The sequence below is a fragment of the Ptychodera flava genome, chromosome 8 (genome assembly GCF_041260155.1).
Source record: "Ptychodera flava strain L36383 chromosome 8, AS_Pfla_20210202, whole genome shotgun sequence".
NCBI lineage: Eukaryota > Metazoa > Hemichordata > Enteropneusta > Ptychoderidae > Ptychodera > Ptychodera flava.
The window spans coordinates 40878541-40903054 of NC_091935.1; the positions used below are offsets into that span (position 1 = coordinate 40878541).

At 35.1% G+C, this 24514-nt stretch overlaps 1 protein-coding gene across 1 annotated transcript in view; it reads left to right on the plus strand.

Annotated features, from left to right (window-relative positions):
* The window catches only part of LOC139139353 (nucleoporin NDC1-like), a 40676-nt gene that overhangs the window by 13278 nt on the left and 2884 nt on the right, over nucleotides 1-24514 (plus strand). The window contains exons 8-13 of the mRNA XM_070708234.1: nucleotides 398-572; nucleotides 2016-2174; nucleotides 2840-3001; nucleotides 4024-4191; nucleotides 4814-4914; nucleotides 12533-12690. Of these exons, the coding sequence (XP_070564335.1) occupies nucleotides 398-572; nucleotides 2016-2174; nucleotides 2840-3001; nucleotides 4024-4191; nucleotides 4814-4914; nucleotides 12533-12690 (923 nt within the window). The remainder of the gene's footprint in view (nucleotides 1-397; nucleotides 573-2015; nucleotides 2175-2839; nucleotides 3002-4023; nucleotides 4192-4813; nucleotides 4915-12532; nucleotides 12691-24514) is intronic.

The following is a 24514-nucleotide window of genomic DNA, read 5'->3' on the forward strand; positions in this document are numbered from 1 at the left end:
GTTTGATATGGATTTAAAACTTCATCTTCTTTGGATTGTGGACCATTATTTTCAATGTCAACTTTCTTTGATTACTTCCTTGTGCAAATACCAATGACTGAAGACACTGGAAGTGTTCTTTGGAGGAGCGTATCAAATACTCAGAACCAGCTTGATAAAAAATTAGCAAGCTTCAACAACCATGTAGATAAATGATTGACATTGAGACCTCTATGTAAAATCTCAATAATGTGTATTTATACATGAATTCCATCAAATTTTCCCCTAAAATGCTTCAAAGCTATAAAAATTTACTTTTTACATTAAATTTGTCCTTTCATGCAATGTTAATTAAAATAGAAATCATACTGGGTTTGATACTAAATCTTAAGTATCTCTATTACTGTTTCTCAAATAGGCATTTGTGTTCCCTGTTGAATCTTTGTTTAATGAAGACAGTAGCAAGTGTCTACCAGTGGTACTAGGTGATAGAAATGTTGAATTAGTGCACTACTTGGCATTTCTAGATCTCTCTCTACTATCAGAACATTCCCACAGCAGAAGAAAGCAAATATTCAGCTTAAGTCAGCCAGGTAAGACACTCAAGTTTGGACTTTTAATTTCAAAACCAGACTTACAGAACACAGCTTATTCACCCAAACTTTTCTCTTGAAGACTTTCTTACTGTAAAATTGACTTCAATCCTGTATATGGCTAGTGAACATAAAATAATCAAATTTATAAGTCTTGAGGAAAGTTTTTCTGGAATTTGTGATGTTTAAATTGATAAAATAATATTGAAAAATCAAAGGATGAAATGGTGTTCTGGAAGACAAGCTAAAAGTAAAAATATCTTCAACTTGGAAAGTTGATTAGAAATTCATATGCTGCATAGAGCAAGTGCCATATCTGTGTTAGTATCTGCAATTAAGTTTTGGTGTACTTCAAAATGCCATTTTCTGCGAAATCTGAACTTGATTGTAGTCCTAATTGAAAGAGTCCGTGAGAAAGATTCGAATTGTTCAACATGAAACAATTACTGTAGAAATGTGTTTTAGAAGTGTCCAGTGGTTGCCCTGCAAATGTCACTCACCATATTTCATTCATTTCCATTGTTTGCTATGTTTCATTCATTTCCATTGTTTGCTATGCTTCATTCACTCAGGGGCCACGTCAAGAGATTGATGTCAGATAAAAACATTAATTCTTTATGTTTGGGGTGGGGATGGTTAATTCCAAAAAGTTTTCACAAAAGCAATATTCTACTTTGGTTTAATAAAGAATGCCCTTGTGCACAATTTGTTTACTGGTAGGTCATTTATAGTATGTTGGTATAATAGGGACATGGCTGCAGGTGAATAAAGTGTGTACACTTTGATTGAAATTCTGTTGTACCTCTAGTCACATAATGTATAAAAATCCATCTACTGATTTCTCGAAGCTGAGGAATAAGTAATAGTACACTTGTATATGTCTGAAACAGCAACAACAACAAGGAAAATCAGTGCAGGATGTTGCCAATCATCTCTGGCAATCAAAGTCTAAAAGTTACAGAAAATTGTTAGCCAGCTTCCTAGCTCACAAGGTCTTGCCAAAATTGTCCATAGCAAGTTACTTAAACATAGAAAGAACAATTTTGCCTCGCAACAGGTGAGATGCATCAGCAACCACTCCTCATCAATATCGAATGATGTTGGTGAAACAATGACCTTAGCAAACGCATTGCAGACATTACAACTAGTTGTTTGAAGTACACTCTGTGTTATTGATGTTTATATTTACAGTGACTGTTAGCTCACTGATAAGTTTTTGGAACAGAAATAAATGTGTTTTTCATTTGAATATTGGTGTTTTTCACCCATCATGAATATATATAACTATGATTAGCAAAACTTAAACAATTGAGATTTTTATCACATATTGAATTTTTGACGTTACGCCGTACCATGTTTGATTCACCTCCCCTTCATTCACTTGCCATTCTTCAATAATTGTGTCCAATTGTTTACTTGTTCATCTTTTTATTTGCATTCCAGGTGGACATCCTCACAATTGGAACTCCATTGTAATGGAATGTTTATCATTGATTGATACGCTAACCAGCAGACTGACCACATATCAGGACTCTATACAAACTGATGGATTGTTTAGACAGCAGAAACTGAGTGAAAATGGTAATCCAGTCTCTTCTCAAGGTAATATGAAAAAAAGTTCAAAGCTTATCTAAAGATACATTGCACCAGTTGGCAATACAATGGTATTCTAGTATGCAAAGTTCAAATCATTCCTTTGTCATCTCAGTTTGAAACACTTGTAACCTTGTAAATCTTCTCTCAGTGTTCTTCATTGTGACAGCTGGACATGTCTTGTCTCCTGGATCACAACTTGTGGTGTTCTGTTTGTAGAGTTCCTTCAGCTTATCATTGATAGGGCGTGACGGCAAATTACCAATTGATATACGGTATATGTAAGGTTTGTGGAAGATATAAAGTACACGGCCAAAGGATAAGCAAATACCAACACTGTCTGTGTTTAACATCAAGGGCTTCACAATATTCAAACTACTTGTTGTAATTATGAGAGTAAGTGTTGGACAATTTGATGTGTTCTTGACACTCATACTTTGGAAATCCATGCTTTAGTTACATACCGGTACTTGATGGCCACTACTACTAAATCTTGTTTACCTTTGGTACAGCAATAAATGGTCAGAGAAAATGTGCATTATTGTTTATTGAAATGCATATTACTCAGGGCAACTAAGTATGTGAAATGGTGTGCTGCTTTTGTTTATTCATCAATAGTTTAAAATACTTTATTAAATTTGTTTTCATATTTATTCTTACTTCTTTTCATTTAGATAAACTTTTGACGCATAGTGGGATAAGAGAGGAAGATTCATTGTCAGCTGGACTGTCACCTCATACTTTCCACACAGCCAGAAGGCAAACAAGGACCAATGTATTACAAGCTAAAAAGACACAAAGCCCCATTGTATCTCCATCATTCAGGCAACAGGCTGGTAAGTTTGGTTTAAGTAACATTGAAAGGTGACAGAACTATGTTGAATTTGAATGACTTGTCATCTGTGTTGAAGCAATGCAATGATCAGAGATGTTTAAGATTATTAAAAGAAGTGACAAGAATGATGACAACCAGTTTGTCTGGTAATTGCCATAGTGTTTACCAAATGAATATACATACACTTACAAGTCATCCAGGTATTGTAAATTACCCTACATTAGATTACAATAGTTTTCTTAGCATACTGTGGCATAATCAACAGATGGACAAGCATAATTGTGTTTGAAATGTCACACTGCATGGTGCTGCATTAAGGTCAAGACTTCAAAACCAGCATTGAAATCAAGATAACTAGCTCTAGCACAATTATCATCATCCGGTCAAGTCAGTGAGAATCATTTTATAGAGGAGTTCAAATTGTCAAGTTTGTCAAAATATATTACAAGCAGCATGTAATTGCAAGAGGCATATTATGCTTCAGTGGTTTTAATCCGCTTTTACCACTTTACTATGCAAACAGCATCTAAAGTGAGCTGAAAAAGGACCAAAATATAAATTTAAATTAAATTTTACAAATAAAGTCAAGGCAAATCTTTATGAAATGGAAATCAAGCAATGTGTCAAGGTTTAGAATAAGGAAAGTAACTGTTTCTGCTATTTAGAATTCATGTACAATGGATTCACTTTCATCATGATCTTGCCTGCTGATCCATCAACACTTGCATTTTGCATATCCTGGTGAAAATGTGAATCCTGGGTAAAAATATGATTCCTTGTTGTGAAAATGTGAATCCTGAAGGATAATGTGAATTGTGGGTGAAAATATGAATCATCAGTGAAAATGTGAATTCTGAGGGAATCTTTGGTGTTAGAATATGAATCCTGAGTAGGGAAATATGAATCAAGATTATTACTAACATGACTAAGAGAACAGAAAGCAACATAATAATGAAAATTCATGAGTTTTAATGTGGATGTGACTCTCTAAAATAATATTTCGCATATATTGCATTATTTCAGAACACAATGGTGTAGCATCTGATGTTCATTCCATTCCAAGAAAAAAGATGTCAGTCCTTGAGAAGATGAAGAAAAAGCCAATCATAGCCTACTTTATCAATCCATTGCCTGAGGCAGCCAGTAAACAAATATTTGCTGATGCTCAAATACAAATATGGGCCTTGACAGGTAAGGGATGTACAACCATGTGGTACTAACATTCTGTGATAATCAGCTAGCCAATAGCAATGTAGACTGTTTACACAACTGTTAAAATGAAAATCTAAAAATTTAGCAATGTACACTGATTACACAACTGCTAAAATGAAACTCTGAGAAATTTCGCAATGTACACTGATTACAACTAATGCTAAACCTTATCAGAGAAATTTAACAATTTGGTCTCTTTCTTGGTACATATAAGAGTTTGTCACTGTAATTAGTGTATCACAAGATATACTAGAGTATATTGATATTTAGGAAGAGAATATACCGATATACACAGGTATGATCATCACTCTTATCAGTTGAACTCTAACTGACAGAACCATTGATCAAATTCTTTCATTTCATAAATCAAATGATAGTGTCAGTAAGAAATCCAAGTTCAGCTTATATAGTAATTGCAATGAGTATCATGACAGTCAATACTGCATATACGTAGTAATTGAACAAGAAGATTGAACAGTTAAGAATAATAATAGAACAGATGTTAACAGTTTGGTTGAGCCCTGAATATTTATAAACAAGAAATTAAACAAAGGGATCTGTATAAAGTTTAGTATCTTTATAAAGTGTTGTTTTTGATCAGCTTTATCTAGGTTAGTAGCAGCATCTTATTCAGAGGATGAGTTTGGTGTTGTACAGAAGTCACTTGCTGATATACTGACAGCATTGCTAACCTTACAAAAGGTGAGATACAAGTCTCTCAAGATTCCTGCAATGTTGCAGCAAGGAATTATAAACCAGGGGACACTGTGTCCCACTACTGTTTATTTTTGGGGACATTTTGCACATTTTGGGGACAACGTGCGTCAGTTGTCAATCAAATTTTATATTATTTTATTACCTTCTCGTGTCTATTTATAGACAGAGAAGGTATTAGAGTTGAAAACCAATATGCTGCTGTCAAGTACTTCCGTCTGTCAAGACTTCCGTCTGTCAAGATCCGTTGACGTCATGCCATTGTGATGGGTCATATCATAAAATGGTGGGGTGTTCATGGCTCAGGTTGAGGTGTGGGAGAACGATTTTGAGCTATGACAAAAATCAAAAGGGACTTAGCGGCATAGCCACAGTGTTAAGCCTTTCTCCAAGGTTTCTTAGTTGACTACAATCTATTACAGACTACTGAGCTGACGTTAGGGGTACTCACTTTGTGTTTGCTCACTCTGTGAGCGCTAGTGTTTGGTACTGAGTTGCGTGGATATCCCCTCATGGCCTCACGTGATCTTGGCCTGTTGCATATATGCAGAGATGATCATATGCCTCCGAGTCTGAAAACTGTCATTGTGTAAGCCTGTCGGCATTTTCCTTGCATTTTTCTCATTTAATTTTGCAAAATATCGGCGAGTACCTCAATATTTCAAGATAACCCTTTCTTCCCAATCGTTTCCTGGAGTTTCAGAGTCATATGAACGAAAATGAGTGAAAGTTTTAGACAGGAAAATCGGACGTCGGCCATGTTCAATGTTTACAGTACAATCAGAAGTTTACGTGGAGGAATTAACCAACAAACACTATTCATGATGCCCGCCCTCTAGAGGCAGACCCTCCTATATGAACTTTCACATTTGATGCTTGTGGAAAGCTTGACCACACAATGGAGCATTTAAACTTTTAGAAAATGACAAACTAAATAAGAAGGTATTCAGAAAATGTCAAATACTGCGGAAAAATGCGCAAATATTCAATATAAACAGGTTAACTGACTGGTCAGCCATAAAAAACAATGAAATGTTTATGATCAAAAGTTTCTGAGGTGTGCACATTTTAACAAATACAGAAATTATTAACATTATAAATATAAGACCAAACTATTTTTTCAGGGATGGGACAGGTTGGAAATGAGGGGTGAGAGACAAAGGCACTCCTATTGCTGCATGTGGATGCAGCCACACCATTTCATTTACAGCATACTTATTCACTGTGTTGTGTTCAAGTTCCATATTGTACTGAATGTCATACAAGGATAACATGAGCAAATCAAATCAAATTAGAAAAGGATCAATGCTGTTGTGTGGATTTTGCTGAACATGGCTGATTTTAATATTTCGCCCTATATATTTGGTATGCAGCAAAGGCATATTTTGATGTAAAGGCAAAATTAACACTACATTGCTGACAATATATTTTACCGTTTCTGCATGAACTTTTCTTTTTAAATCATAGTATATTAGTACTTCAAACAGATTAATAGTTATTGTGATGTCAACCCATAATTTTACATCACAAAGACTGTAATTCTGCCAATTTTTTTTGTTTTTCAGTCACTTTATAAATTTTGCACTGCACAAGATGATTCAACAAATTGCAATGTTTGAATTTGTAAACTCAAAGAATAAAAATCCTTTGGTCAGATTAAATTATTTTTTAAAAAGAAATTTACTCTTAAACACTTTTAGCATATATTCTTTACACGGTCATGTATTTCAAGGAAAATATGCCTATTAAAAACAGTAATTTCTTCACTTTCAATTTTTTTTCAATACTATGACAATTATCAGCCATGAGGTTATACAAACACAAGACCAGATAAGCGTTTTTCATCATTTTCACAGGACTCTTTGGAAAATCCATTAAAAACAGTTAAAAGTGACTTAAAATGATCACTTGGTATACATTTAATTTACAGATGCCAGGTTGTGTATTTCACATGCACTCAGGTCAGTAAGGAAGTGCGTCATTACTATTTTGGACTGTTAATTCTTATTTCTGAATTGTTTAACTTTTTCCCACATTGAACTATCTTTAGGCAGTTTATACTGTAGCTTAGAATTTTTTGATTGATGTATTTAATCATCTTTTGGGTTCTTTGGGTCCATATCCCACCTCATGCCCCTACATCATCAACTATTTACCAACAACTCCATGCCAACAACCAATTACCTGACCTGGCCACACATTAGAGAAGGTACAGCGTCATTGACGGTATTTTTAGCTACTATAGACTATAGTCTATAGAAGCTATTGGGATGGGTATCCGTCCGGCGTCCGTCGTCAGTCTGTATGTATGTATGTATGTATGTATGTATGTATGTATGTATGTCCGTTTGTGAGGCGTCCGTCCACTCAAATATCTTGAGAACCGCAGTACTTACTGATTTGATATTTGTTGTGTAGATGAAAAATACGATTTTGAGAAACTATTTTTTTTAATTTTTTGATATTGTTGAAAATAGGCAAATTAATGCCAAAAAAGGTGTTTTTGGTAAAAAATCTTCTTCTTCATAACCGCTGGTCAGACAGCTTTGTTATTTGGTATACAGGTCCCTAGGGGTAACCCATCTTAGACTTGTTAAAAATTGTGATGAAATATGCAAATCTGTATTTTTAAGGAATTTTTTTGTCATTTTTGGTCAAAATTTGACTTACATTGTATGTAATTCTTGTACTGTATAAACCCTATCAATTCACCCAGAAAAAAATAATTAATATGATTTTAAATAATTGAATTAATTAGGAATCATCAAAGCCAAAATAATTTTAGTGTAGAATTATCAGAAAGTTCAACTTTTTTTGACAGTTCATAGTGAAATGCTTACCATCTTGGAGGATTAAAACATGTAAAGGCAACTTTCCTGAATCCCAACTTTGACATATTCTGAACCGTCATTTATTGTGTCCTGTATGTTATCTAAAAGAAATTGCTCAAAATAGTCAATAGAGATAGAGATAGAGATAGAGAAAGTTCTAATTTCCATTTATGGTTGACTTGGTAAGGATAAAATAAAATTACTTTTTGAGGAAAAAAATAGAGTGGTCAATTAAAAGAGTGGTCAAAGTGATAGGGTTTTTATGGTAAAGCTGGGCTGTATAAAGATTCCTCATGTGCTATTTATAGCAATTATGCAATCTGTGTAAACAGTGCAATGAAAGTGTAACATGATTCCTTATAATGCTTTTGATGACCTTGAACTTCTTAAGTTTCAAACCTTTGTCTCTTCAGTGTGCTTTCTCTGAATATGTACAGTCTCAACTTATTAAACAGAACTCACAATGTTAATCAAAGATATCCACCTTCTTCATCAATACATGTGTCACAAAAGGTTATTCTCTACATAACTCAACAGAGCTCTGTCAATTGTTGAGTTGCTTGTTCTTTCAAAACCGCTGGTCAGACAGCTTTAATATTTAGTTTACTTGTCCGTAGGATGACCTTAGTGAGATAATTTCATACAGTAAGGAAATACTTAATTTTGTATCCATGTCTATAGTAGCTTCAGGGACTTTGGCCCTATGTTATAAATTAGTTTCACAAAACAAATGCAAGCTACCAGGGTCACGGCCCTATGCTTCAATTTCTGGCAATGTAACAGTATATCGAATCTGCCTCCAATCAGAGCTCTGTCAGACTTCTACCATGTGCAGCATGTTAGTTACTTTTAATCACAGCTTCGAAAGTACATAAATATAAGCCTCAAAGTAATCAAGCAAAAAAAGGCTGTCGTCAGTAACAGACACTACTTGCAGACTATATCCATTAAAGACAGTCCACAAATGAGTGGGTCTGAGTTGACCTGCAGTGCATGAGAAGATGTAGTTGATCTGAGTTGATCTGAAGTGCATGAGAAGATTACTGTATGAAGACATCATTCACTCTCAATTTGCAATAACAGGCATTTCAGAGGTTTGGGACACAGATAATCTTAGTCTATATAGTATACAAGGCTACACACTAGAAGTCAGTTCACGAGAATCAGGTAGGGGTGGTGGGGTTGGGGCATACATTCACTCATCATTAGTTTATAAATTGATTAAAAAGAATGTGATACATTCAGAGTCTCTTTGGTTGGAGGTATCAGTCAATAATACTAAAATAATAATAGGAATCATCTATAGAAAGCCAAATACCGATATCTCTGAGTTTCAGATTAGTCTGCTTGATGTGCTAAATACGTTCAAACTTGATAAAACTAAATGTATTTTAATGGGAGATTTTAATATAGATGCCAGAACACATACAACTAATGTTAATTCCTATTTTACATCTCTTGAATGCCTTGGTTTTCACCAGTTGATTTCTACACCTACCAGAGTGACCAGCTCATCTGAAACATTAATTGACCATATCTACACTAATATTATACAGTATCCAATTCATGCCGGTACTTTAATTACAGATATTTCTGACCATTTTCCAGTTTTTATTGTCATAGAAAATATGACAACAAATCTCTCAAAACAGTATAAAGTCTCATATAGAAATTACAAATTCTACAATTCTACTCGCTTCTGTGAAGATCTAACTCATGCTCCGTGGGATCGAGTTTATAACTGTAAGGATGCAAATGAAGCATATAATAATTTTCAGAGTGTTTTCGATGAGTTGTGCAATAGACATGCTCCCATTAATGTACAAATTCGCAGTACAAAGAAAAACCGGAAACCATGGGTCACTAATGCAATTAAAAAATCAATTAATACAAAACACAAATTGTATAGTAAAGTGCTCAAATCAAACTTTGATGTCATGTTGTTGATAGATATAAGAAATTTAGAAATGTGTTGTCTACTGTTCTCAGGAAAGCTAAACAAATGTATTACAACAGCATTTTTATGGAAAACAAGGGTAATACCAATGTAATTTGGAAAACTATCAAGCAAGTCCTCGGAAGTCATGAGGAAAAGGCTAAAAATACCTTGCCAGACAGCCTACGAGTACTGACAAATGGAGTGCATAATACATTGTCAGCAAAACCTGACATAGTAAATGCATTCAATAATTATTTCGTCAACATTGGACCTGACCTTGCCAACAACATCGATTCTCCTCATAAAAACTTTAATAGTTACCTCACTGAACCCAAAACACATTCCTTTTTTATGTCCTCCACTACACAATCTGAAGTTCATAACATCATCTGCACCCTGAATCCAAAAAAGGCATGTGGCCATGACAAAATGCCAGCCAGACTTATAATTGATGGGGCAGCTATAATATCAAAACCCTTGGCATATATATTCAATCTTTCATTTCAGACTGGAATTTTCCCCCAATCTCTAAAAATAGCCAAAGTCACACCAATCTTTAAAAAAGGCACAAAGATGATCCAGGAAATTATAGACCTATATCAGTATTGCCCCTGTTAAGTAAGATTCTAGAAAAAATTGTCAATGCACGCTTAATTCAGTACATAGAAAAAAACAATATTTTATATGAGCATCAATATGGATTTCGTCATAAATACAGCACAAAACTTTCAATTGTAAATCTAATCAATTATCTTATCAAACAACTTGATAATGGCAAAGTAACACTCGGTATTTTCTTGACTTCTCTAAAGCTTTGATACAATCAATCATGAAATTCTTCTTTCTAAACTTTCTCACTATGGTATTCGAGGTCTTCCTTTACTTTGGTTCAGAAATTACTTACACAATAGATCCCAACTAGTCTCTGTCAATAATAATGCCTCATCATTCCTTAATGTTACATGTGGAGTACCACAAGGATCTGTCCTTGGACCTACCCTATTCTTACTATTTATCAATGACATTGCCCGTTCCTCCACATACTTCAATTTTAGATTGTTTGCTGACGATACCAATCTATTTCATACTTTCCCTGCTAACCAAGTTAATATAAATTTAAATACTGTCGACATTCACCTCAATACTGTAGTGGACTGGTGCAGGGCTAACAAACTTACTGTAAACTACCTCAAAACAAATTACATTGTCTTCAGAAATCATAACAAACATATTTTCTTGAATGGTACTCTACACATCAATAATACAGTTATCAATGAGGTTGAAGTGACATCATTTGTAGGTATTCACATGGACAGACATCTTAAATGGTCAAAGCACATTAAAATGATTAATTCTACTATCAGAAAAAAGGTTGGCATCCTTTTCAAATTGAGACAGTTTTTACCACGCAATATCCTTATTCTTCTATACAAAACTTTCATCCTACCACACATCACTTATGGTCTTGAAGTTTGGGGTTCAACATATTCCTCACATCTCAATAGTATCTTTCTTTCGCAAAAAATGGCAGTCAGAGCTATAACTTTCAGTGACTTCACAGCAAACTCAGCTACTCTTTTCAAACAACTTAATATTCTCGATATATACAAATTACATAAATTACATATCAGTACATTCATGTATGATCTTATAAATAATAACTTGCCACACAGTCTTACAACATACTGTCAGTTGCCTTCTCATTGCTACAGTACTCGTCATAAAATTAATGGTAACCTTTATGTCCCAAGTGTCAACACTTCCTTGGGTAAATTCTCGATATCATATACAGGCTGCATCTATTGGAATACATTACCTAAACAAATTAAAACAAAAACCACTAGAAGTTCATTCAGACACTCCCTTTCAAGTCTCCTCATACACGGTTAGTGTTACATGACGAAGAGTTATATTCAACTTTACAAATATGTATATCATAGATATATAAATATATATATTTCACTATACATTTTGTTTTTTGTTTTTGTTTGTTTTTGTTTTGTTTTGTTTTGTTTTATCTTGTTTTACATATTTTCTACTTATTCGTAATGTATTTTTTGTAGTTGTTCTTATTTACTTAGTTAGTTACTTAGCACTTTCAAGTCTACTTTTACACGATTGTTTTTTGGGTTTTTTTTTTAAGTGATGAAGAGTTATATTCAACTTTACATATATGTATATCATATTTAAATATATATATATTTTATATACGTTTTTTTTTTTCTCTCTTATCGTTTTCTTTTTTACGCATTTCTACTTACTCGTAATGTATCTATTTAGTTATATATTTTTTTATGTAGTTGTTCTTTTATTCACTTAGTTACTTTGTTACAATTAGGTTACTTTGCAATCCCACTACTTTCATGTACACTACCCTCGATATACTTCAGTTTTCTTTTTTCTTCTTCGTTTCCTTGCTTTAACATCAAATGGCTTTGGGAACGGACTAGACTAGCATTTGCTATTTTCTGTTTCCATTTACCCTTTATCACAGCACAACTCAGATGTACATTCATCATTGAATTGTAATATTATTATGATTAAGGGTAATAAAGATTATTATTATTATTATTATTATTGTTATTTTGGGGACATTGTCACAAGGGTGTGTCCTGGCTGCAATGCTGTTCCTTGATTACAAAATCCATCTGAATCTTAATCCAATCAGTTATTTCACTGTAATTGGTGAAGCTTGTCTTGTGTAATGTTGAAAATTCTGGAAAACTTCATGACCAAAATTTTATATATTGTTGGTGATGTGTTTGGATTGTTCCTTACTCAGTTTTAACTTATTCCTTTCACCAATGCAATATTTTAATTGTACATGTTATTACAGGTTTTAGAAAAGCATTTCAAACTGCCGATACCATCTGCTAAGCTATCAAAGCAAGTGAAGACATCAGTCTGTCCCTTAGAAAACCTGAAATCTACATTGCGTGCAACTGTCAAGTCTGCTATTTACCGGATTGTTTCAACATTTGGAGAGCATCTTCAGTAAGTAACATTAGAATTGTATATCTACATCAGAATTGAAAATATCAGTAACCAATTTAAGTGTAATTTAGAGTCGTGGATTAATGAACTATTGATATGATTGTCAACTGTTTCCGCAATATGATGTTTTTTGTTTATCAGCAGTCACCTTAGAAAGGATAGCCAATATATCTAGTCTCCATGAAATTACTGCACGTAGTAGTTGATAGTGAATTACATTTTACCAATGATGTATACTCGTCTTCCAATATGATTTGCAGCAGTTTTCATCACCTCTTGTAGGGTTAAATACGGGAGTCTGGTTGTGTATTATCATGTCATGCAGTGTTCGCGCTAGCGCTCGCCACACTCGCAAAATGCGAATAAAACTCTCATTTTGCGAAATATTTTTGAAAGTCATTAGCCACGCTTGCGAATTGAATTTTTCCCCCCAACACATCGTCGGATCAATCACTCAACTACGATTGCCTCTCAGTGCACTATTACTTCCGGGTGCTGGAAGCGACCCGAATACTCCGTTCACCAGAATAGGAATGTATATATTTTATAGGGGTGAGCAAATTCACTACTCCGAACTCACGGGCTAGCATTTTTTACCGCCGGGCAAGTAATTTTTGGCACCTCTACTAGCCCGATGGGCTAGCGTATGAAATGTAGGAGACAGCTGAGGAGAGTAGCAAAGTCAATCGGGAGCAACGACATGTAGAAACGCATTGCCTGCAGAAAAATGAACACAGAGACGGACGTTTCCGAGCCTATGTAACTGACATGAAATTCCTCATCCAAGTTCGATTTTAAAGAACGTATGAAATTGTGGGATGAAGAAGACGAATTTCTAGGAAATTGCAGGTTGAATTTAATCTCGGAAAAAAGACAAACAAACCATATGATTTGATGTTAAGCTCCATAAAAATTCAACTGAGGTGGGTCTACACTACAGTACATCATGCACTGTGATTAGGCCGTAGCAGCACGCAAAAACACAGACCTTTCAAAGATAAAAATAAACAATATAGCAATGAAATTTGTTGTAGTCATGAGTGAAATGCCTCAAATAAAAGGGTCATTCATTTGGATCGTGCTGTGACACATGAAATCTCTCTCGTCAAGAAAGAAAATAATCGTCCATCGCATCGCCACGTTGAGACAACCGCACTGGCATACAGCTATGGCGGATATGACGTCAAAAAAGGACTCTTCTATTAGGGAAGAGGGACCGAGGATTAAAAATACCACAAATAAGTTTGGTTTTACTTGCAGTTCCATCACTTGAACTTCCATTCTCCATTACTTGGTTATCCTTTATTGCTTTCTTTCATCAGTAAGGTAATCTTATCAAACGTAATGGGTTTGTAAACGTTCGTGATATTTGCTAACCCCTTTCAACAAATAGTGCGCTCATCATGACCGTCCATGCTTTTGAATACAACACATGCATGTGGGAGTAAACCACCATCGTTGCATCGGACACTTCAATCGCATGACATGCTACTTTGTGTGTGCTTTGTTGTTGTTGCTGTTGTTGTAGTTTCATTTATTTCCGCAATTATTACATGGGTATCAAGGAGCAGAATGCTTCCAATGCATAGGGTTATTGTGTTCACAGAGAAATTCACATGGAGCTCCAGTGGTTGTAGGAAAGCACAAAAGCATAGTATTGTTATCAGATCAGGTACTGCGATGTTATATCATGTGTAAACGGTCATGCTCTACCCTAAAAAAATGACTGATTCGTATCTTCAAAGACAAAGAGAAAAAAGTCTGTGGTATTTCACTATAGTTTTTGGTACACAAGTTTCGTAAATTTAGGTAAAAAATCTTCATGTCAGACGCAATTGTTCCCTCACATTTTGCAGCTGGAGAGCAGGCAGTGAAACCACAAGTCACAGGCAGGCCAGTTGAAACTGGCTGGGCCAGCAATTTTTTTGTCTTCTTGCCCGGGGACAAGTGAGTTTATGACTAAAAAATGATTTGCTCATGAAGTGTGTTTAGAAATGTTCCAGTGACGTCCAACATTGTTTACTTTGAATAACATCCAACATTGTTTACTTTGAATAACACAGTCACATCAGTTGCACATCTTTGTGTTTTGAGTAAAACATTTGCGTGGCTAATCAATTTTTGCTGTGGCTAATGTTTTTTTGCATGAATTAGCCACACCAGCAGACTCTGGCTAATTTGAAAAAAATCCTAGCGCGAACGCTGGTCATGGGTAATTTTTTAATAAGCATGAAGCTGAACATAAACAGACTACTTTGGCCAAGGGTGTAGAATCACACATATGATCAGTGATTAGGATGCTGATAACACTGGACTGTCTAATCCTATGGAGTGTTCATGGGAACTACATATACTTGTAAGAAATAACATATGACAACACAAAACATGAAGGAAAGCAATCCCATTTTCATCAGATCCAAGATGCAGCTGTGCTCACTCACCTTTCACCGACCAGGATTAGTCAACTATGTATAATTCTTTACTGTCTTATGGCTGACACCCCAAAGTGTGTTCATTTGAAGGTCATCCCCAATTACTGGATCATCACTAGAAAATATTTAAGGCCTTGTTACAGGTTTTGCAGATCAAGATTGTATGGGCGAAGGGGAGGATCATGCATGGGCTGGTACACTGTACAATGGAGGTCTGCTAAACCCATATCAGGGCTGTAAAGGTTTTAACTTATGGAATGATACATATGTTGTTTATATAACATTCAGTATAGTTTTGGAAATAAAAATGTGTGCAATATTAAAAAATTCATTGCCAATTATGTCAATTTTCAGAAAAGAAATGGCAGCATATTGTCCTGGATTGATATATGTAGTAACGTCATTTATTAGTCCCCACAGACACCGTACCGGGGGACTTATAGGTTTGGTCATGTCCATGCGTCTGTCCGTCCGTCTATCCGTTCACGCAGATATCTCAGAGATGCCTGGAGTGATTTTATTCAAACTTGGTACAAGGATTACTTCATATGTCATACATATGCATGTCGATTTGTTTTGTGATACGATCCAATATGGCCGCCGTGCGGCCATTTTGTTACGATTTTTTCATGTACGGAGCCATAACTCAGGCACATCTTTACCAATTTTATTCAAAGTTGGTACAGGGACATTGATCTATATCATACATATGCACATAAATTTGTATTACAATATGATCCAATATGGCTGCATGGCGGCCATTTTGTTACAATTTTTTCATGTACGGAACCATAAATCAAACATGTTTCAACCAATTTTATTTGAAGTTGGTACAAGGACATTAACCTATGTCAAGCATATCCACATTGATTTGTTTTGTGATGTGATCCAATATGGCCGCATGGCGGCCATTTTGTTACGATTTTTTCATGTATGGAGCCATAACTCAGGCACATCCCAACCAATTTTATTCAAAGTTGGTACAAGGACATTGATATATATCATACATATGCACGTCAATTTGTTTTAGATATGATCAATATGGCCACATGGCGGCCATTTTGTTACAATTTTTTCATGTACAGAGCCATAACTCAGGCACATCCCAACCGATTTTATTCAAAGTTGGTACAAGGCCATTGACCGATGTCATTCATATTCACATTGATTTGTTTTGTGATAAGATCCAATATGGCCGCTGTGCGGCTATTTTGTTATGATTTTCTCATGTGTGCCATAACTCAGGCACATCTCAGCCGATTTTATTCAAAGTTGGTACAAGGACATTGAACTATATCATACATATGCATGTCAATTTGTTTCATGATATGATCCAATATGGCCGCATGGCGGCCATTATGTTACAATTTTTTCATGTCCTCAGCCATAACTCAGGCACGTCTCAACCGATTTTATTCAAAGTTGGTACAAGGACATTGATCTATGTCATGCATATCCACATTGATTTGTTTTGTGATACCATCCAATATGACCGCCATGCGGCATTTTGTTACGATTTTTTCATGTACGTAGCCACAACTCAGGCACATCTCAATCAACTTTATCCAAAGTTGGTGCAAGGACATTGACCTAAATCATGCATATGCACGTCAATGTGTTTCACGATATGATCCAATATGATCGATTTTGTTACAATTTTTTCATGTCCGTAGCCATGTCTATTGGTTTCACAGTCCAATGCAATATAATGGCTGCCTGGTGGCCTTTTTGTCACGATTTTTTCATGTACAGAGCTATAACTCAGACATATTTCCACCAGTGTAGACACTAAGGGTTGCCCGATTGCCCGGGGCAAGTGAAAGTCACGTTCGGGCAAGTGAACCTCTGATGCCACTTGCCCGACGGGACAACTGAAAAAAATAATACCTAGAAATTGAATTCACAAGAGCGATTTTCTGGTGAGGGAACACGGACTTAAACAACAAAAAATAATCATATTATGTGAACATTTCCATAAGATTTTTCATAAAATTGCATGAAGAGTTGACAAAAAGAATCATGTAATCGCTTTCAATAAAATGCAGTTCAAACAATACCACTGGTTAAATACCGTACGCTGATTTTGCATATGAAAAAGCTGTTCAGCTGGTGGAGCGTACGTTCACCAAAGTTCATTGCATTGACTGTGAGGTTACGGTGTCTCAAAATATGTCCATACGGTAAAAAAAAGAAACGCACAGCGTTTTTTGTGCTATGTATGAATGTTTATAATGATGTAAAAATAAAGTCCAATGGTGAAAAATCGCAACAAAAAAGGGACTTTACTTGTCCATGGCGACCAACCTCTCTGTTTGTGAATTCTAAAATGACTGTCAAGAAGCAATTTGAGCGAGTTTGACATCGACAAATTCAGCTTTCAAGACACATTGAAAACCACCAACGCCTTAGGTTGTTGGTTTAAATTCTATTTAGTCTGCGCATGAGCATTAAAAAGACCACGTAGGTTATTAGAAAAACATAGGATACTGGTATAGTGCAATGGTAATCCAAACTTCATAGAGCTTGTGTATGATATCAGCGCAGTAAAAACATGACAAAGAAGTACATTATTTTTCAGAAGCTTCAAAACATTCCTTTATAGCTACAGATTTTTTTCTTTCTGTATAGATAAGTTAAAACTTTTAACTGCAAAAATACCTTGAAGGTACAATTAAAATGGCTGTTATTATTTGTATATTAAGCCCCAAGAAAGTAAACATACAAACATATGAACTGTTAGAATTTTTTCTATGAATATGAAAGCCCCACTAGCTGTAAATCTTGAAATTTGTTGACTTAAAAAGGCTTCCTATTTTCTCTGGTTTTCTTTAAATTCTACCCATTTACAGGATATAGTCTTTTACAGCTTTACAAAACATTCTTTAGTGAAAAATTGGACAAGTAAATTTACATTTTAACCATTATTTTGATTTCCCACCATACTACAAAGAAAACAAAGCATTTTTGTAGCAGTTGAAAACATTCAACACTATGCATTACATGGACTACATTGTTGTTTCCGTAAATATTCAAATGCAAATATGCACAGTGTACACTGTCTTTGCTGTATTTGCATGGGGTGCCATTTTACGTTTGGGCACACATTTATTATTTTTCTTGTTCAAAATTGCACATGCAGTCTCACTGGGCAGTTAACAATACTTGTATTCCAACCCCTCAAAGAGCACATTCCCAAAAACTTGTTTTAGTTCAAAAGTAAAATCACATAAAGAATGCTAAATGATAGCTAGTGGGGCTTTGATAATTAATTTAATATAAATGAGCCATCCAGCACTCTTAGAAGTGTGAGGAGAACCCTATGAGAATGTCTGACATTTTCTCACGATAACATGATAATTTTCAAAATAAAGTGCGTGAAATGAAAAACCAATGTTTTAGCTTTTTTTAAACACGTAAATTATATTGGGCAAGTGGTTTTCCAATTCGGGCAAGTGAACCAAACCCCCCACTTGCCCGAAAGGGCAGGTGGATAAAAAAATAAGTGTCTTTCCCTGAGGACATTGACCTATGTCATACATATGCACATCAATTTGTTTAACAGCATGTGGCAGTATCATGTCAATTATTGAATTTTTGTAATTAGTCTGATATGTCAAGAAATACTGCATCAAATTTCATGAAACTTTGTACAGATGTTAAGCTTATATTGCTTTAACAGTGAAAAAGACATTTATCAGTGTCAAGTTAATTAATTTGTAATTGCATATGTAATTAACTTTCCTAATTAGAGTGATATATCCACAAATACTGCATTAAAGTTGATGAAACTTGGTACAGGTTTTGATCTCATAGTGTTGTAAATACAAATCAATACCACTTAGTGGTATCATTTATATATATAAATTAATTTCTAGTTTGCATTTAAATAATGGATTTTTGTTTTTAGGGTGAATGTCCAAAGTACTGCATCAAACTTTTATGAAATATGGTACCGGTGATAATCTGTCAGTGTTAGGGTAGGATGCAAAAATGTTTGGCAGCATCCTGTCGATTAAGTACTAATTGATTCATTTTAATGACCTTTTGTAATTAGTATGGCGGCTTACATTGGTTTTATGTTTCACCACCATGGAACTCATTTTTGGCCATTAAGCCCCATCTGTATTGCAGTATTTTCAATCACAGACTTAATTAATGAAGAGACTCTTTCCTCTCAGAGGACTTGTAATTAACCCTTTTCCTGCCAAGTCCATATTTCACCATCAGGCCAACATGGTTAAAATTAATGAAACACAACATATTCCATATGGTGTATTTTAACATAATACATAAAACATAAATACTGTAAACTTGATTTTTTTGGACTAAAGATGCTATAATAGACCAAGCCAAGTGGGTGAAAATACGCCATGTTTTGGCTCAATACCGCTTTTTACTGACTTGGCTGATGGGGGAAGTTATACTGTCTGGCAGGAAAAGGGTTGCAATGACTTGTTTACCTGTAGAACACACAAACCAACATGTATGAGCAAGAAAGAGTGAGGCAGAAATTGAGGTATAAAAAGGACAAGGACATGATGTAAATTGTTATAATTTACTCTGAACAGGCAGCGAGATCTTCTCATCAGAAAAAATTTGATTGAAAAAGTTACCATGCCTTTTCTGTAAAGTTTGTAACCATTTTGCAGTGAAATAACTTGAAGATGAAAAGCGACGGCCAGCTGACAGCTTGGTTATCATTTGGCATCAGTAGGAAATGCATTATTTTTTCCCCATTCTCCCACCTTTTCTTTTTGTCAAGCCATCTGTGGCTGATTTTTTAGTCCCCACAGATGCAATCCGGCGAGGACTTATAGATTGGGTCGTGTCCATCCATCCATCCATCCGTCCGTCCTTCTATCGGTCCATCCGTCAGCAGCTGTTTCTCTGTCATCCCTAAGTCAATTTTTTTCAAACTGTGTGCAAGGGTAGAGTACTGTGGCATACATATGCACGTGAATTTATTTCGTGATACGATCCAATAAGGCTGCCTGGCAGTCATTTTGTTGCGATTTTTTCATGTTTTTGAGCCATAACTCAACTATCCCGAACCGATATCATTTAATGTTGGCACACAGATAAAGTACTGTGGCATATATATGCATGTCAATTTATTTTGCGATACAATCCAATATGGCCACCTGGCGGCCATTTTATTGCGATTTTTTCATGGTTTTGAACCATAACTCAACTATCCCTGAACCAACTTTGTTCAATGTTGGTACACAGATAAAATACTATGGTATATATATGCACGTCAATTTATTACGGGATACGATCCAATATGGCTGCCTGGCAGCCATTTTATTGCGATTTTTTTCTTGTTTTTGAACCATAACTCAACTATCCCTGAACTGATTTCATTCAGTGTTGGTACACAGATAAAGTACTGTGGCATATATATGCATGTCAATTTATTTTGCAATACATTCCAATATGGCCACCAGGCGGCCATTTTGTTGTGATTTTTTCATGTTTTTGAACCATAACTATCTCTGAACAGATTTCATTCAAACTTGGCACACAGACATTGTATTGTAGTGTGCATGTGCATCACAATTAATGGTGTGAGCGGGGACTGTGTCATCAGCGATGACTTGTTTTATTGACATTTGCTAATGTATGTAGGATCTGCTTGTCCCATTGCTATAGAAGTTGATATGCATGTTTCTAAATTTGACCTCCAGTACCTATGTTGCAGACCTTATTTGCTTTTGTCATTCTTGTTTTCCTGGTTTTATTGTGTAGAAATCATTGTTATAACATCAACACAGAATTTTGCTGCACTGAACAGATAGAAACAATATTCATCCTTGATCTCTTGTAACAATACTAATACCGGTATGTACCAATTCTGATCAAATGTGAGCAACACTGTATCATTGGCGGTATCGTTATCTTTTACAGAGAAACCAACAGGAAAATACCACATTGTCTTAGATCTACAATTGTATCTATATCATCCTTTTAACAGAATTTTTTCAGAAAGTGTGTACTTCGAAACTACCGAGCGATTCTAAAAACTTTTTGTAGTATTATTAATCCAGTTTGTCTCAAATAGTGAAATATGTATGTAATGAGTTTGGACAACTTAATTAAACCCTTACTTCCCCACTTTTCAATGACTTGACTGATTCAACATCAATAAACATCAATAAACAGTTATGTTTATCAATTCAAAAGTAAACACTCTTTGACTGTTTCATCTGTAATACTTTTTCATGGTATATTATGATACATGATAAAATTAGGCACTTAAGACAAAATATGAGAGCTTATGAAACAGTCTATACTTTATATGTGGTACAAGGGTAATGCGCTGACCTTAGTAATGAAACAGTCTATACTTTATATATGGTACAAGGACAATGTGCTGACCTTAGTAATGAAACAGTCTATACTTGTGTATATGGTACAAGGACAATGTGCTGACCTTCGTAATGAAACAGTCTATACTTGTGTATATGGTACAAGGACAATGTGCTGACCTTCGTAATGAAACAGTCTATACTTTATATGTGGTACAAGGACAATGTGCTGACCTTAGTAATGAAACAGTCTATACTTTATATATGGTACAAGGACAATGTGCTGACCTTCGTAATGAAACAGTCTATACTTTATATATGGTACAAGGACAATGTGCTGACCTTAGTAATGAAACAGTCTATACTTTATATGTGGTACAAGGACAATGTGCTGACCTTCGTAATGAAACAGTCTATACTATATATATGGTACAAGGACAATGTGCTGACTTCGTAATGAAACAGTCTATACTTTATATTGGTACAAGGACAATGTGCTGACCTTCGTAATGAAACAGTCTATACTATATATATGGTACAAGGACAATGTGCTGACCTTAGTAATGAAACAGTCTATACTTTATATATGGTACAAGGACAATGTGCTGACCTTAATAGAAACAGTCTATACTTTATATATGGTACAAGGACAATGTGCTGACCTTCGTAATGAAAAAGTCTATACTTTATATATGGTACAAGGACAATGTGCTTACCTTAGTAATGAAAAAGTCTATACTTTATATATGGTACAAGGACAATGTGCTGACCTTTGTAATGAAACAGTCTATACTATATATATGGTACAAGGACAATGTGCTGACCTTAGTAATGAAACAGTCTATACTTGTGTATATGGTACAAGGACAATGTGCTGACCTTCGTAATGAAACAGTCTATACTTGTGTATATGGTACAAGGACAATGTGCTGACCTTCGTAATGAAACAGTCTATACTTTATATGTGGTACAAGGACAATGTGCTGACCTTCGTAATGAAACAGTCTATACTTTATATGTGGTACAAGGACAATGTGCTGACCTTAGTAATGAAACAGTCTATACTTTATATATGGTACAAGGACAATGTGCTGACCTTAGTAATGAAACAGTCTATACTTTATATGTGGTACAAGGACAATGTGCTGACCTTCGTAATGAAACAGTCTATACTATATATATGGTACAAGCACAATGTGCTGACCTTCGTAATGAAACAGTCTATACTTTATATATGGTACAAGGACAATGTGCTGACCTTAATGAAACAGTCTATACTTTATATATGGTACAAGGACAATGTGCTGACCTTCGTAATGAAAAAGTCTATACTTTATATATGGTACAAGGACAATGTGCTTACCTTAGTAATGAAAAAGTCTATACTTTATATATGGTACAAGGACAATGTGCTGACCTTTGTAATGAAACAGTCTATACTATATATATGGTACAAGGACAATGTGCTGACCTTAGTAATGAAACAGTCTATACTTGTGTATATGGTACAAGGACAATGTGCTGACCTTCGTAATGAACAGTCTATACTTGTGTATATGGTACAAGGACAATGTGCTGACCTTAGTAATGAAACAGTCTATACTTTATATGTGGTACAAGGACAATGTGCTGACCTTCGTAATGAAACAGTCTATACTTTGTATGTGGTACAAGGACAATGTGCTGACCTTAGTAATGAAACAGTCTATACTTTATATATGGTACAAGGACAATGTGCTGACCTTAGTAATGAAACAGTCTATACTTTATATGTGGTACAAGGACAATGTGCTGACCTTAGTAATGAAACAGTCTATACTTGTGTATATGGTACAAGGACAATGTGCTGACCTTCGTAATGAAACAGTCTATACTTGTGTATATGGTACAAGGACAATGTGCTGACCTTCGTAATGAAACAGTCTATACTCCTATATGTGGTACAAGGACAATGTGCTGACCTTAGTAATGACACAGTCTATACTTTATATATGGTACAAGGACAATGTGCTGACCTTAGTAATGAAACAGTCTATACTTGTGTATATGGTACAATGACAATGTGCTGACCTTAGTAATGAAACAGTCTATACTTGTGTATATGGTACAAGGACAATGTGCTGACCTTCGTAATGAAACAGTCTATACTTGTGTATATGGTACAAGGACAATGTGCTGACCTTAGTAATGAAACAGTCTATACTTTATATGTGGTACAAGGACAATGTGCTGACCTTCGTAATGAAAAAGTCTATACTTTATATGTGGTACAAGGACAATGTGCTGACCTTAGTAATGAAACAGTCTATACTTTATATATGGTACAAGGACAATGTGCTGACCTTAGTAATGAAACAGTCTATACTTTATATGTGGTACAAGGACAATGTGCTGACCTTAGTAATGAAACAGTCTATACTTGTGTATATGGTACAAGGACAATGTGCTGACCTTCGTAATGAAACAGTCTATACTTGTGTATATGGTACAAGGACAATGTGCTGACCTTCGTAATGAAACAGTCTATACTCCTATATGTGGTACAAGGACAATGTGCTGACCTTAGTAATGACACAGTCTATACTTTATATATGGTACAAGGACAATGTGCTGACCTTAGTAATGAAACAGTCTATACTTGTGTATATGGTACAATGACAATGTGCTGACCTTAGTAATGAAACAGTCTATACTTGTGTATATGGTACAAGGACAATGTGCTGACCTTCGTAATGAAACAGTCTATACTCCTATATATGGTACAAGGACAATGTGCTGACCTTCGTAATGAAACAGTCTATACTTTATATATGGTACAAGGACAATGTGCTGACCTTAGTAATGAAACAGTCTATACTTGTGTATATGGTACAATGACAATGTGCTGACCTTAGTAATGAAACAGTCTATACTTGTGTATATGGTACAATGACGATGTGCTGACCTTAGTAATGAAACAGTCTATACTCCTATATATGGTACAAGGACAATGTGCTGACCTTCGTAATGAAAGTCTATACTTTATATTTGGTACACGGACAATGTGCTGACCTTCGTAATGAAACAGTCTATACTTGTGTATAT